Source organism: Vicia villosa, linkage group LG7 (assembly GCF_029867415.1).
Source record: "Vicia villosa cultivar HV-30 ecotype Madison, WI linkage group LG7, Vvil1.0, whole genome shotgun sequence".
NCBI lineage: Eukaryota > Viridiplantae > Streptophyta > Magnoliopsida > Fabales > Fabaceae > Vicia > Vicia villosa.
The window spans coordinates 103,544,091-103,558,718 of NC_081186.1; the positions used below are offsets into that span (position 1 = coordinate 103,544,091).

Sequence of the window (14,628 nt, forward strand, 5' to 3'; positions counted from 1 at the left end):
ATTCGGGACCTATTGTTCTATGTACAAATGGGGCCATAGAAGGATCGAACTGGTTACGCCGGGCAAACATCATTGAATATGCCAGGAAGTGTTCACGAAGCTTTCCAATTTCTTCTTTTGGAGTTAGGTAAGCTAACCTGGTCCCTTCTATAGTTCAATTTTTGATTTTGCTATCCTCCTCATTGACGTTTCCTCGAAAGGGAAGATGAGTTTCAAATGTAGCATTAAGCCACAGTTGTAATAGCCAGAAAGGGCCAGCATAAAGTAAACTACCGGATTTGAAATTCTTGGTGAGGGTTGCAGCTTCGCTGAAGTTTTCATAAAGAGACCCTAAAAGCAGTTGGCTGAGGTTGAGCTTTTTTCCAGCATGCAATTGATTAGCCATGCAAAGGTACCTCTTTGCAACTTGAATAGATCTTGAGCAGAAGGCACATCGTGAAAGCCATAGCGCTAGGAAAGCAATATGTTCTTCATCGGATACTGCCGTTTCGGTGGTAATATGATGCTTCTGGATGAATGCAGTATAAGTGACTTGTGAGTCATTAAAACCAATAGTATCATTATCCATTTCGTTAGGATCGAAGGTTTCGCCAGTTGGTCGAAGTCCTGTAATCGCAGCCACATCGAAAAGAGTAGGGGTAACCATTCCACAGGGGAGATGGAAAGTGTTGTGAGAAGCATCCCAAAAGTGAACCGCTGCTACTAACATGGGTTGGTTGTATTCTAAACCTGTCTTTGACAGTTGAATCAAATCGTATATTCCTAACGATTTCCAGAAGGATTCTTTCTGTTTCTCTACTTTTTCTAACCAGGCATAGTACAAATCAGGATCTTTGGCTAAAGGAATTGACCTAAACACTTTTACAGAGTTGGTCATATAGTTTAACCTAATTTTCGCTAAAGCTAAAGGAGTTACAGTTGGAGTTTCTTCCATGTTAGCAGATTTTCCTGAGGGAGAACAGCCATCTTCATCTATCCTAATTTTGCTAACTAATGGTCTAGTCTTGTAATAAGCAGGGAAGAATTTATTCAGAGATGGGATATTTTCACCTGGTAATGGACCCATAAAAGCGAGAGATTTTCCAGAAAGTTCAAAGGGAATGATTACCTGGGAAGCGTAAATAGCGCGTATTTCTTCGGTGTTAGGGTTTTGAACGTGCTCTTGTTCCCCAGACCGTGTTGTTGATTGGAGCTTCAGAGCAGGTTGAAGAACATTTGAAGATGAAGCCATAGAGAAATTTCTGATTAAGGGAGCGAAATTTTGAAGAGATTGAAGATGTTTGGTTTTTGTTGAAGAAGATGAAGAAATAGGAATGAAAGGTTGTGTAGAAGTGCAAGACCAAGTATTTAAAGGTTTAACGGAAACCCTTTTTAAATCTTTTGGGTAAAATCCAAAGAACACGTGGCGGCTGGTGATTTAATCCAACGGCGGTCGAATAAAGTTAGCTTCACTCCTAGTATGTAGGAGTAATGATCAAGAAGTAAGGTTAAAACGTGGGAATGTAAGTTATGAGAAGACATCTTTGAAAATGACAAGACGTTTCGGAAACAGGGTCATCAATGATTATGACGTTAGTCAGCAGTCTTGGAACTCTCAAAGATCAATAAAGAACGAAATCTTATAATGACAAGAAACGCCTATTTCTGTTGACTCTCGAAACAGGCATTTATTGGGGGCAATTTGTTAGCTGAAGATTTCGTTTTGTAGTATTTGTCCTTCGAAGAAGTAGAAAATCGAAGGAAAGATGGTTACTGATGGCCATCCCTTAAAAATAAAAGAATGGCTACTGATGGTCATGCTACGAGAGTAAAGATTTCTAAGTTCGCTATGAAGATAATGAATACTGAAAGCTAGTGAAAAGTATGTGTCTTCGGGGACTTAGACAAAATTTATAAATATATTCAAGTATTACTACTTAGCGTGTTTTTCGTAGTGTTTGTTTAATACACTGCCACGCGTCGAAGACGGACTCAGGCGGGAAGATTTGAAATTCGAAGACGGTTTCGTAACTGTCCAAGTAACAGATGGCGTCGCTAGAAGTTCTTATGAGAAACGTGGCAGCAGATTAGTGTAGGACCGTTAAGGTCGAAACTAGTATAAATAGGAGTCTTAATGTTAGGATTCTGTGTGTTCATTTTGTACAAATCACTCACATATTTACTCAAGTATCAAGCGTTAAGAGAAAGAGTTCGCTGAGAAAATGTACGTATGACACCACCACTTTAATACATGTGTATTATCTTTTGTTTTTAAATATCTTCCAGAATTACTGCATTTCGTTTACTTCTTGCCATTTACATTTCTGTATCTTTACTTTAATGTCATTTACTTTCGAATTACTTTCATGTTATTTACTTTCAAAGTCTTTAACGTTTCTGCAGTTTAAGATTTTTTACGTTTTAATAGTCCTTTTAATTTCATATGTTATGTTACTTATCTTTTCGTTGAAGTCACATTTATATATAACAAAGTGATTATCAAGACTATTTGTTCTTTAATCGAACAACGCTTATTGAAGAAGACAAATCATGAATATGGTTCGAATGAACATTGATAACAATCTTCTTGACTATGTGTCCTAGGATCAATCTAGTCGATCCTGCGAGTAACCAAATCATATTTATTATAGTTTGGAAGACTAGCGGTTGTTTACCGGAAATCACCGTAAACACGAAGACACCCCCCATGAGGTGTTTTCGGAAGTTCATCTCCGAAGACACCCCCCATGAGGTGTTTTCGGAGATGCACTTCCGAATTGTGGAAATTTTTTTAAAAAAAAAAACGCTTCGGAAGTTCATTTCCGAAGCAGGGGTATTTTGGGATTTTCGCTGGGGGTGACCCCCATAGGGAGGTGGCTAAAGAAATTTTCTAAAATAAATATTACATATACATTATTGAGATGATTCCAATATAATAAAATGACATATTTTCAAGAATCAAAACAAAACAATAAAATGAGAGACTAAAATTAAAAAATGATATATTTGCATAGATCAAAAAATATATTTAAACCTAAAAATAAAGGGTAATCTTAAAATTAAAAAAAAAACTAAGAATTTGAAAATTTGCATGAAAATGAAATGAACTTTATTTGATCAAGACCCAAAATAAAAAATATATATATATTTGCAGAGATCAAAAAATATATTTAAACCTAAAAATAAAGGGTAATCTTAAAAATAAAATAAAAAACTAAGAATTTGAAAATTTGCATGAAAATGAAATGAACTTTATTTGATCGAGACCCAAAATTGGGTGGTCACAACAATGGTTGGTACATGAATTTATTTTTAATGGCATTTTACCATGAATTTACAATCCTTCTCCAGCTTCTCCAAGTTTGCTTCTTCTTCATCTCTCTCCAAAAGCCTTAAGTATTGTTATCAATCTATAGATACATTGTTAGTGTAAAGGTATAGTTTCAAATTAGAATATCTTGCTTTATTAGACATATTATATATAGAAACTAGTTACAAAACTTTCCTTTCATCTTGTATTGACATGAATATCTTGGCTGCTGATTCACTTGCTGATTTTTTATTATGAGGAAGAGCTTTGATTACTTTTGACTGATGTTCAACATGCGAGTCGCGATCTGGCGATGACCAAAATGTCGGAGCTAGTGGAAATAAAGGAAGTTCATCTCCTTTCATTCTCTTGGATGGACTACTGGCTGTACTTACTTGTAATTCTTTATTATCTTCCAATGATTGATAAGTTGAAATATTTCTTGACATTACTTGGCTTATCTGAGTAGACATGTTTGAAGGACTCTGGTACAATATTGCTGAATTGAGTTCTGCATATGAGTGACGATTTTTAGGACCACTAGATTGTCCCATTTGTTCGACAGATGAAGATGATATCGATCTATGCATGAACGAAGGAACGCATGGTGGTAACAGTTGTGGTAATGATGAACCAGAAAGGATTCCAATCTTTTGATGAAAACTTGTAAGAGATGGATCCAAAACATCTTTGGTTCCTGGAGTCAAGCTCAATGCACCACAAGCGCCGTATAATGGTGTCATGATGCCGCCGGCGTTTGGAGGACATGGTCCAATGATTGGCTTATATACTAGACCTTCAGATGGAGACATGACAGGAACTAGCCATTGGTTTGGTGGCGGGGGGTAGACAATGCTTGAAGATTGTTTGGAAATGGAAATGGAATTTGAATTTTTATCAGAAGAGGCTAATGCAAGATTTCCTAAATGATGATTGCCATAATATGAAAGCCGATTATGTTCTTTGCTTATGTTGTTCACACAAGGAAAGGGAATGTTCCCAACTGCACTGTTTTTAACATCCTCGGACGTAGGGGCTTTCTCGGACTTGCTGTCGTGTTTAAAAACGGTCAATGGTTGTTCACTGACAAAGTTAGATTGTAGTTTCTCGGGGGAGGGTGTTTTTGTTGGTGGTTTGTTAAGTACAAGGTTGTCTTCAAACAATAGATTAGGTGATCCTGCAATTAATCTTTGGACCTGCTTTTAAGATATGTTTGGTTACTTCTCATATGAAAGCAACAAATATTCAACAGAGCAAACAATCAATAAACATTTAGTTTAGAAATTACCTTTACCAGTCTATGTAACTCAAACACTTGCATGAAGAAGATTCTCTGTTGACTGAATATAGCAATGTCAGAGCCAGGTTCATGTCAGGAGAAAAATACAGACATTTAAAATAAACAAATGTGTGTAATATGAGTACTTCGAGAAATAGTTCACATGATTCAATCTGCGTTACGATTTCAAAAATGTCAAACTTCAAGTAGGATGGATCTTGTTGGAAAGTGAGGTTTCCCAACTCACCTAAACTTTGTAGATCTCATGTGTTCCTACATTCATGCATAGATCTATTACAAAATTTTGTTGAAGAATTCTATAAAGTTTAGGTGAGTTGGACTCAGAGGACTCACCAGAATCAAGACAGACCTCAGTTTAAAGAGCACTAACAAAGGTGCTTACAGACTACCCATCAGATCCCTACGTAGGCAGCGGGGGTTGAATCAACGCCCTTGCAAAGTATGAATAAACTCCTTACCAATTGCACAAACCTCAATAGGCGTTAGGACTTAAAATTAGTATAATGGGTAGTTACAATTATACTCAAAATTCTCTTAAGGATGAGGTTACTTCCGTAAATTTAGGATTATGTCTTCAATTAATTAGATCTATCGGAGCATATTTTCAGGATCACCCTTAAGGTGTGATGTTTGATGGGGTTTATGTATGTCAATTGGAAGCTAGTTATTTAGTGGAGGACTTCATATGTGTGTTCCTTGGTCTCCAAGTTTGACTATTCCTATAAAAGTAGTATAATTAATTAGTTAACAGAACTTGATGATTGAAGAGACAATTTTGGGGTAATCATAGCCACCATTAGTATAGTAGAAGATTCAGAAACTTACAGGTTTCACATGTAAAATAACATTAAACTCAGTATAGTTCCTATGTAAGCAAAAAAAGAGAGAGAGTAAAAATCATAAACACATAATACTAAACAGATAAACTTACTTGATGATAGTTTTTCTTGTTTTCCAAAATTGCTTTTCACCTATTAGTCCTACGACATCGTCGGGGATGATATCCAGACCAAACCTACATTCTGAGCTTGATTTATTCAAGGCATCACAATTTCTACTAGTCTCTTCATCTCTACTCCTCTCTCTCTTTCCATGTAAAGACCTTCTACCGATTTCTAACTCACCAGAACTTTTTTGGACATCACTCATTGCTGGCTTCTCCATGCAATGATCTCTGAAGTTGTTTTTGTCTACAAAAGCTGCACGATCTTCATGTATATGACCATTGCTGCCTTGCAATGCTTTCAAGCTATCTACTGAAATACTTTTAATTTCTTCTTTCATTGATTTAGAATTCGTATATTTAGCCGATGAGTTAGACGATTCATTTGTTGTTTCGTCAAAACCATTTAATGAGTGAGGAGATTTTTCCTTTGCCTTTTGATCAATTTGACTCGCATCTTTATGCTCTTCGATCCGATTCTTCCCATATTGTGATGATTTCAGCTCTATGGCTCCAGATGAATTCATCACCTTTCTAAATGAATTTAGACTTTTAAACGAAAAGCTCAAATTGCAGCGAGCAAGTTTGTCTTCATCTTTTTCATTTTGGACGACGCCACCATAATATGAACTTTTCACATGAACGGAACTCGGAGTTATAAAAGCATCTTCACCATCAAGTGTTTTAAGAGAACTCTTGCTACTATTGATGTAATTATCTTGCTGAAGTTTGGTAGTTTGTTTTGCAGGTTTCATGTGTTCTAAGTCATGGCTCACGGTCAACTTCGTTAAGTTAATCTTTCTTGAATTATAGGCTTGAGTCTTCTCAGATAGAATAGAAATTGCATTGGAATTGGAGCTGCAGAACTTGATGCTTTGATTACAACCAAGCTGCAAATCAGTATAAACATCACAACTAAAATAAAGTGTATATAGAATAACCAAATGATAAAGCTTCAATAGTTCTTAGTATTATTATTACTAGTATTATGATTTTTAAAAAGTCATTTATTTTCACAAGAGTTTAATATACAGATATTGTTAAAACAACAACCTGGTTCAACAGTACAATAACAACAACCAAGTTTTATCCCACTAAGTGGGATCGGCTATGTATATCAACTTCCGCCATAACAATCTGCCTACACAAAAAAATGTGTGCAGGGCGGGGCGGGGCGGGCCCGCAGGCTTTGCACCTTGTAAGCCTAAAAATTACAAATTTTCATGTTAATGCCCGTGCCCGCAAAAAACGGGACGGGAATGGGTGGGCATATTAGAGGGTGCGAGCCTAAACCCTTAGCCCGCCTTGCAAAAAAGTGCTGGCAAACGGGCAAGCCCGACGGACCAGGCCCGTTTTGCCACCCCTACTTCCTCTACCTCTAGCTGTTTGACTCCTCTCTATCTCATCTATTCTCCTTACCACAGAATCTACGCGTCTTCTCTCTACATGCCAAATCACCTAAGTATATATTTTTCACCATCTTTTCTTCTATAGGCGATATCCCAACACTCTCTCTAATATTGTCATTTCTAATCTTATCCTGTCTAACCTTACCACACATCCAACACAATATTTGAAAACGGAATTCTACTAATTGCGTCTACGTTGCACTGCAAAGCAGCTGCAGTACATTTCTATTATTCAAGTTTAAGGTTAACAAAATACAACTTGTGTTCATATACTACGATCCAGTTCACAAGATTACCTCTAAACCGTGCCGCAGGAGAGAACAGTCGCAGTCTAACAACAAACATTTGGGTCAAGCCCTAAGGGTACATAACAGGAAACAATGAGGCATACCCAATAAAACTATACATAAACAACTTATATCCTCTTCTAGTGACAATTTCATTTCATGCAACTTAATAGTAGTACCTATCAAGCTTAATACTCCTACCAAAAGTCTTCAACTTTCTTTAGTGTATAATAGGGATAGTGATAGTTAAAAAAAGCAAGTTCCATTTTATCTATGAAAATAAATGAAAGATAAGACTCATAAGATGGTACAAGAATTGATTACATGGTAAAACTTAAAAAACTATTAGAAGACTCACATGGCTTGATGTTGCAGGAACTGCGCAGTTTCTTAAAGGCAGAGAAAACAAGGATCCTGAACCCGGTCCTCCTGCTGCAATACTTTGTGAAGGGATACTAAATTGTTCATATAAAGCCATCTTATTCCTTGGAGGTGCTTTTGGTCCTCCTTTCTCTGCATCCTTAACATGCAACCTAGGGAACATTGGACTTACATCCTTTCCCTCATCAATTGCCCCTTTCATTCTAGTCTTTTTCCACACTCTATCCACTCACAAAAAACTTCTTATCTTTTCCAAATTTACAAAACATATAATGTCCATTCCTTTCACATAGAATTTACAATAGATCTCAGTCACCTCGAGGAATTAGTCTCTGCAGTTACGATTGCACACAGAGATACCTTAATTTACAAGAAATAAAATTGCCAATAATAGGAACCTATAAAAACAAATCAAGGGGCAACACATATTCAACATTAACCAGCTTCCATGAAACAGTTTTTGTGATTGTACATTACCAATAAGGAAGGGGAACACATTAGAGAATTGAGAAGAAAAAACCACAGATTCAAACACACCCCATTTCTCAAAAACCAAACTTTATAGCTCAAAATCAACCAACAATAACAGCCAAATGAAATTGGTTAAGGTATAAAGAAAGAGTATATAACAAACGGAGGCAAAACTAAATCAATGAGTAGAAAGAAGAAAAAAGTGAGAAGTAAATTTGAAAGGGAAAATGGGGAAATAGTAATGGAGGGATGAGACCCAAATAATGTGGAAAAATCCAATCTTTGCAAGTAGAGAATATCTAGTATTGTGGTGAAGAGTGAGGGCACCATGTGTTTGATGAAGTGTTCAAATGGGAGAGAAAAGAGAGAAAGAATGCAGTGACCAAGTCACAATTTTTCTCTCTTTCCCAATGGCGATGCCAAAGGGTAAGTGATTTCACTCTTACCACACGTTTCAATCTTTCACGAAATATCCGTTGTTTAAATCGATTGCTTTTAGTTCTTTGCATTTCAAAATAGCTATTCTCATCTTTGAATGTGTGAATCATTGTTGTAAATTACTAAAAGTTGGTTTAGTTTGATTATCATATTCATATGAAAGATTGAAATGTATATAACTAGACTAAATTAACATGTGTTTTAAAATTTGTATAATTAATCAATACAATCAAGATCATTGGTCTAACCATTTGGTCACTAAATAAATTGCATGATTATTGATTGGATTTATATTAATTTGTTTTAAAAAAATATTTATTATATAGAACTTATAACTATAAATATTTATGTAAATAGTAGGGGTCTAAGTAGCCCTACCCAAAATTTGCATATTAAAGAAGTTCACACTTTAGAATACTTAACAAATTGAATAGGGAGACTATGAGCTATTTTTCTAGGTGCCCACCTTGATGTTGCATGATGATCCAATGTGATCCATGCCCCATAATCATCCTTATGAGTTGATGTGCCTATTAACCAAGCATTTGAAAGCACGAAATTGTTAGCACCATTGTAAGTTACATAAAGCACACCCATACTTAATTGGAGTCAGTTACGTCAATCTCCTTACATCGATCAATAACGGTCCTTTAGATTGTCGACTAGAATTGAAATCATTTGGAGTGTATCAAAATATAATCACTCTATCAATAAGGGTATCGTCTCTGACATATGATCACACTATCAATTCAACCATTAACTATTCGCTATCATATTGTCTAACTTAAGAATCGTAGTATGTCTTCCATGTATCCCATTCACATCTAAAGAAAGATGATACGAGATTGAGACAATATGATTAGTAAAGCAAAGTACGCATCACTTAATCAGGTGATTCACCTAATGAGTACATACGGGCACATTGATGCCTACTATATGGCTAATAAAAGATTCCATACATCTTAAGGATCAATTGGCATGGAGTTAACAAGAAGCCAGGCTCCATTGAGTTACTTGGAAAGCAGACGCAACCATCATAATCACAAACCCCATAATAACATATACATATAAGAGGGTTTAGACACAAGGATCCATCACACCATAGGCGTGTTTTTGGGGTGAGAGGTCATACCCCATTAACATTCTCGTTAGGTTTGAAGGAACGAGGCAGAAGAATCTTGAATATGTAACTCCTCACAACTTACGCACCAAGGAAAGACACCAGATAACACAAATGACGTAATGGAATGGAAGCACATATCAAACAACTTAGGGAAATATAAAGAAACATTGAGAACAATAAGAGGCGTCGAAGTCACACACCTTGGAGAAATGACCATCACAATAACACGTCTAACTTGGAGTCATGGAGTAAAGTCTATTCCTTGGGTGAACCAACACATAGGAGAGCGAAGAAGGACATTAATAAATTGATTTTCAAACAAAGTGAATGAAGAACATACGAAGACTGTTCTAAATTCAAGGAATGAAAGAATATGGTGACAAGATGAACCCTCACAAGCATACGACCTCCTTCAAAGTCATAATGAATCTCCAAAAATCATATTATTTCCTAAAGTGCGTTGTATTATCATGCATAATAAAAATAGTTATACTCATGTGGTTCATCCCTTGAGTAACTTCAAATACACGAGCATACGACCTCTAGCACCACTGACGCCTCCGTTGCTCCTCCTCCAGCACTGCCGCCGCTTCCATTACACCGCCTACTACCATGTTCCACAATCGTCGTTCCTCCAGCACTATGTCTTCCTCTTTCGATGATGAGACTGAGCATGTCTTCCTCCATAATAATGTGTATTTTAATATTATTGAAAATTCATTGGATCATATAATATTTCCATAAAATAGTATTTTTGAAAATAAAAAAAAAATTATAAAATATTATTTTATTTACTCTTGATTCAGCCTTTTCTTTATTACATACTTTATGAAATAATCATATAAATAGTTATGTTCGAATTTAACTTAATTGTTAAAAAAATAATAAATATTAATTTTTGTTTGAGCAAATCAGTCAATTACAACACCTTAACAAACGTACAATATTATAAAAAAAGGTAATGCTAACGAGTGCTCCGGGGTACTGGTTAAGAGATTAAAAAGATAAGTAGAGTATCGTTTAATAGATTAAAAAGATAAATTTTTTACCTAAAATATATGTATTCAATGCATTGAAATTATAAATAATTGATTTTTTTAAAGAATATTATGTTTATTTAATGCTTTGATCTAGAATAATTTCTTTATTTGGAATGCTTAACCAGTGTCCCCGGGACACTCGTTAGCATGACCCTATAAAAAATACCAAAGATATTTACTTTACATATTTAATACTCTTCAATGAAAATTTATTTGTCTCTTGAATACTTTTAAAAATACTTTAGATTAAAAAAATGAAAAAATTTGTGTAATCTTATATAATATCTTTTAAGAAATTAAAATAAGGGGACAACTTCTCTACCCAACACAAAAAGTTGGGTAGTGTACATTCCACCAATCATATTACATCAATTAATTTTATCCTATTTAATTAATTATTAAATAATATATTTTTTGGTTGTTTCCAAAGTATTTTACACTAAAGGTAACTCTACCCGACTTTTTGAGTTGGGTAGATAAGAATTCACCTTAAAATAATTATGACATTTTAAATTGGAGCATACTCATTTATTATTTATTTTCACTTTTAAAATACTGAATTGTGAAATTTTCCATAGGGGTGGCAAAACGGGCCGTGGCCCGCCGGGCTGGCCCGCGCATCCGCCAAAATATGGCGCATTGGATTGAGATTTTAGGCCCGCCCCACCAAAACCCGCCATAGCCCGTCCCGCCAATGCTCGCCGCCAGCCAAAGTCCGCCCCTCCTCCAAAATTCCCTCTTTTTTAGTTAATTATAGTAATTCTAATTCTTGATAGTTTATTTTATATATTTATTTGTAAATATATGTAATATCTTTTTAAGTAAAATTTGTTAAAAAGTTGCTTTTATAAAAAATTGTTTAGAAAATAAGTGAAAAATTTAAGTAAAAGGTAAAAATACCTATTAATCTATTAAAAAAATAAAGAAAAAAATATAAATAAAAATAGACGGACAAGCACGTCGCCCGCTCGTTTTTCTTGACGAGGCGGACATGGTTTTTATGTCCATTTCACTTGGCGGGCATGCCCGCCCCGCTCGTTTTTTGACGGACTTAAGGCGGATCGGGCGGCCTATTTTGCCACCCCTAATTTTCCTTCCTTATCAAAAGCGTAAAACCAATAACATATTGATATTCTCATTTAAAATTATTATAACAGCTCCTGAACTCCCCAACACTCTTTTTGTCTCTATAAGTTTAATTTTAAAAAATGATGATTATTTTCATGAATTTATAGAAAATTAAAACTGCAACTTAAATTTCCCCATGTTTCCTTAGTCAACTAAGCTTATAGCAATTTAGCTTCCTACAACTAGGGATGTCAACGGAGCAGATATTGTTCGGACGACGCTTCTCCACTCCCCGCCCCGCCCCCAAATTTACTCCCCATCCCCATCCTCAATCCCCGCCACGGGGGAATATTTCCCCCCATCCTCATCCCCACAGATCCCCACGGATATCCACGGAGATCGAATCTTAAGAAAATTTCTACATTTTTTGATCAAAACTATGACACTAGTATTTTGTTATTTTTTTTCCGTTTTTTTTTAAAACGCATATATTTGCATCTTTATTTTATAAAAAAATCAAAATACATCTTGCATTAATAATAAATAAAAAAAGCAAAAGAACTTGATGTTGCTAATATTTTTTATGTAAAAATAAATAAATAAATAAATAGTAACATAATTTCTTGCTACCGTGCTTCCACTAATTTACTACCACAATACCGATGTCGTCCAGCGCAAGTGGTTGATTATGTGTGACAAATCTATAACTTCTAAGTTCTAATGACTCTTCATTTTTTAATACATTAATATTTTTCATGTAAAATTTTATAATTATATAATATATAATATATAATATATAAAATAAAAAAATTAATATATATCTTCGGAGTCGGGGAATCCACGGGGCGGAGGATACTTTTCCAATCCCCGCCCCAAAGTGTTATCGGGGGAACTTTTCCCTCCATCCCCATCCCCACAGGGAAAAAAATCCCCAATTTCGGATCTCCGCACAGATATTTCCCACAGGGATCCCCATTAACAGATGCAATTGACATCCCTACCTACAACTAGTATGATCTCTCTCCATCAAATTATTACCAATTTAACTAATTTGATGAGTTGAATTATAATTTGAATATATAGATAAGTATAGTCCATTGCGTCATGCATATACTCCAAAACAATAGTTTATATATACAATCTCTTGACTCAAGGTTTCAATTAAATAATTGGTTGATTCATGATCGGGTTCATATCTTTATCTAAAATAATTAAGTTCATTCAATCAGTGCTTTGAATTTTAGACATTCAATTATTGAACTAGTTTTTCAAGAAAATGAGCACGAATACTATTAGAATTTATAGATGACATGATGATATCAGTGGCGGAGCCAGAAATTTTATGGAGCCTGAGCAAAAAGTTTTCACCTTGTTTTTACTAATTTTACATCATGTCTCTACTAATTTTACTCTTGATTTTATCTAAAAAAAATCTCTTGATTTTGTCCAAAAATTTCACGTCATATTTTTACTGATTTTACCCTTAATTTTGTCTAAAAATTACTAATTTTGCCTCTGGTATTGTCTAAAAATCAACTATTAAGTGAGGAGTATACAACGAAAGGAGGGGTTGAGCGCGGACGCGTGTCCGGATTCGTTGGGCTGTAGCTCAGCCCATGATTTCGAGTACCTTGCATTTTCTAACTTGTGCTCTAAAAAAAGATGATAAGGAAATAAAGAGTATTCCAATTGCGTTTAGTTTTTGTTGGATCTATTTATACATTATAATGAACAATAGTAAATGTTCAATTGTAAACGTGTGTGCCCTTGAGGAAACTAAAAAACTAAAAATTCAAATAATTTTTTTTCCACTTTAGTTTTTATATTGGTTTATTATAGTGTCTATAATTGAGTTGAAATTTCAAATTATTATGCATTTATTTTATTTTATAACTATAAATTTACTTATACATTAATTTTAATATTATTTTTATTAAAGACAAATTATTCAATAAAAAATGGATATAATCCCTCAAAAGCTAATAAAATAATAGTTGAACATTTTCAACTTATTTCTTAAAAAAAATCCCAAAAATTTTAATGTTATTTATTATGTGGAAAACTTAGATAATTTCTCATATTGACAAATTAATTTTCCTTGAACTCTCTAATTTGACCATATAGTAAAACTCATCATTTTCATCCATTTCAATTTGTATTATTCTTACCATTTAATTAAATTTAAACGCCCATGATTTCTTGTTTGATTTTATAATATATGAAAAATTATAATGTCGCTATAAAATTATAATAGAAAAGAAGTAAAAAAAATTATAAAATTAGGGAAGATCTAATCAATTATAAATTTTTGAAAGCATAAATTGCAAGAAAACTAAAAAATGAAAATGGTATCATTCAAGAAAAAAGATAATTAGCAGATTGAAGTTTTATCAACAATATAAAACTACTATTATTATAATATTTAATAATAATTATTAAATATGTATATCTTGGAGTACCAACCGTCAAAGACAAAGAGGTAAAAGATGAAACACCAACCATTAAAGATAAAGAGGGAAAAGATGAAACACCAGCCGGTCTATAACACTGTAGCATAATTAATTTTAAAATTATTTTTATTATAATTCATATATAATTAATTGGGTTGGGTCTGTCTGGACCATTGGTTACTCATCTATTTTAGTTTTCACACCCTTATTTTTATTAATTTTGCCCTTAATTTCGTCTAGAATTCGACTATTAAACTGGGAAAAATACAAAGAAAATAAGGGTTGAGCCCGGGCGCGTGTCCGGGCTAGCCGGGCTGTAGAACCGCCACTGGATGATATCATTTCTTATGTGATTACATATAAAATCACATGGCTTTATAAATAAATTGATTTTGTCTTGAATAGGCTAGATAAATAATATAGGTTTTT

General features: G+C 34.2%; 1 protein-coding gene across 1 annotated transcript; it reads right to left on the bottom strand.

Moving 5' to 3' along the window:
* Positions 1 to 3,216: 3,216 nt before the first annotated feature.
* On the bottom strand, positions 3,217 to 8,619 carry LOC131616306 (ELF3-like protein 2). The gene is made up of 4 exons (XM_058887600.1): positions 7,587 to 8,619; positions 5,521 to 6,422; positions 4,578 to 4,629; positions 3,217 to 4,485 (listed from the first exon to the last, which is right to left on the bottom strand). Exons 1-4 carry the CDS (start codon positions 7,809 to 7,811, stop codon positions 3,472 to 3,474), a joined length of 2,193 nt encoding a protein of 730 aa, XP_058743583.1. The 5' UTR covers positions 7,812 to 8,619; the 3' UTR covers positions 3,217 to 3,471.
* Positions 8,620 to 14,628: the final 6,009 nt, after the last annotated feature.

Coding starts and splice junctions, on each gene's coding strand:
- LOC131616306 (XM_058887600.1), bottom strand. CDS start 7,811: ATGAAAGGGGCAATTGATGAGGGAAAGGATGTAAGTCCAATGTTCCCT. Junction 6,423..7,586: donor TTCCTGCAACATCAAGCCAT/GTGAGTCTTCTA, acceptor ACTGATTTGCAG/CTTGGTTGTAATCAAAGCAT. Junction 4,486..4,577: donor AGTTACATAGACTGGTAAAG/GTAATTTCTAAA, acceptor TCTTAAAAGCAG/GTCCAAAGATTAATTGCAGG.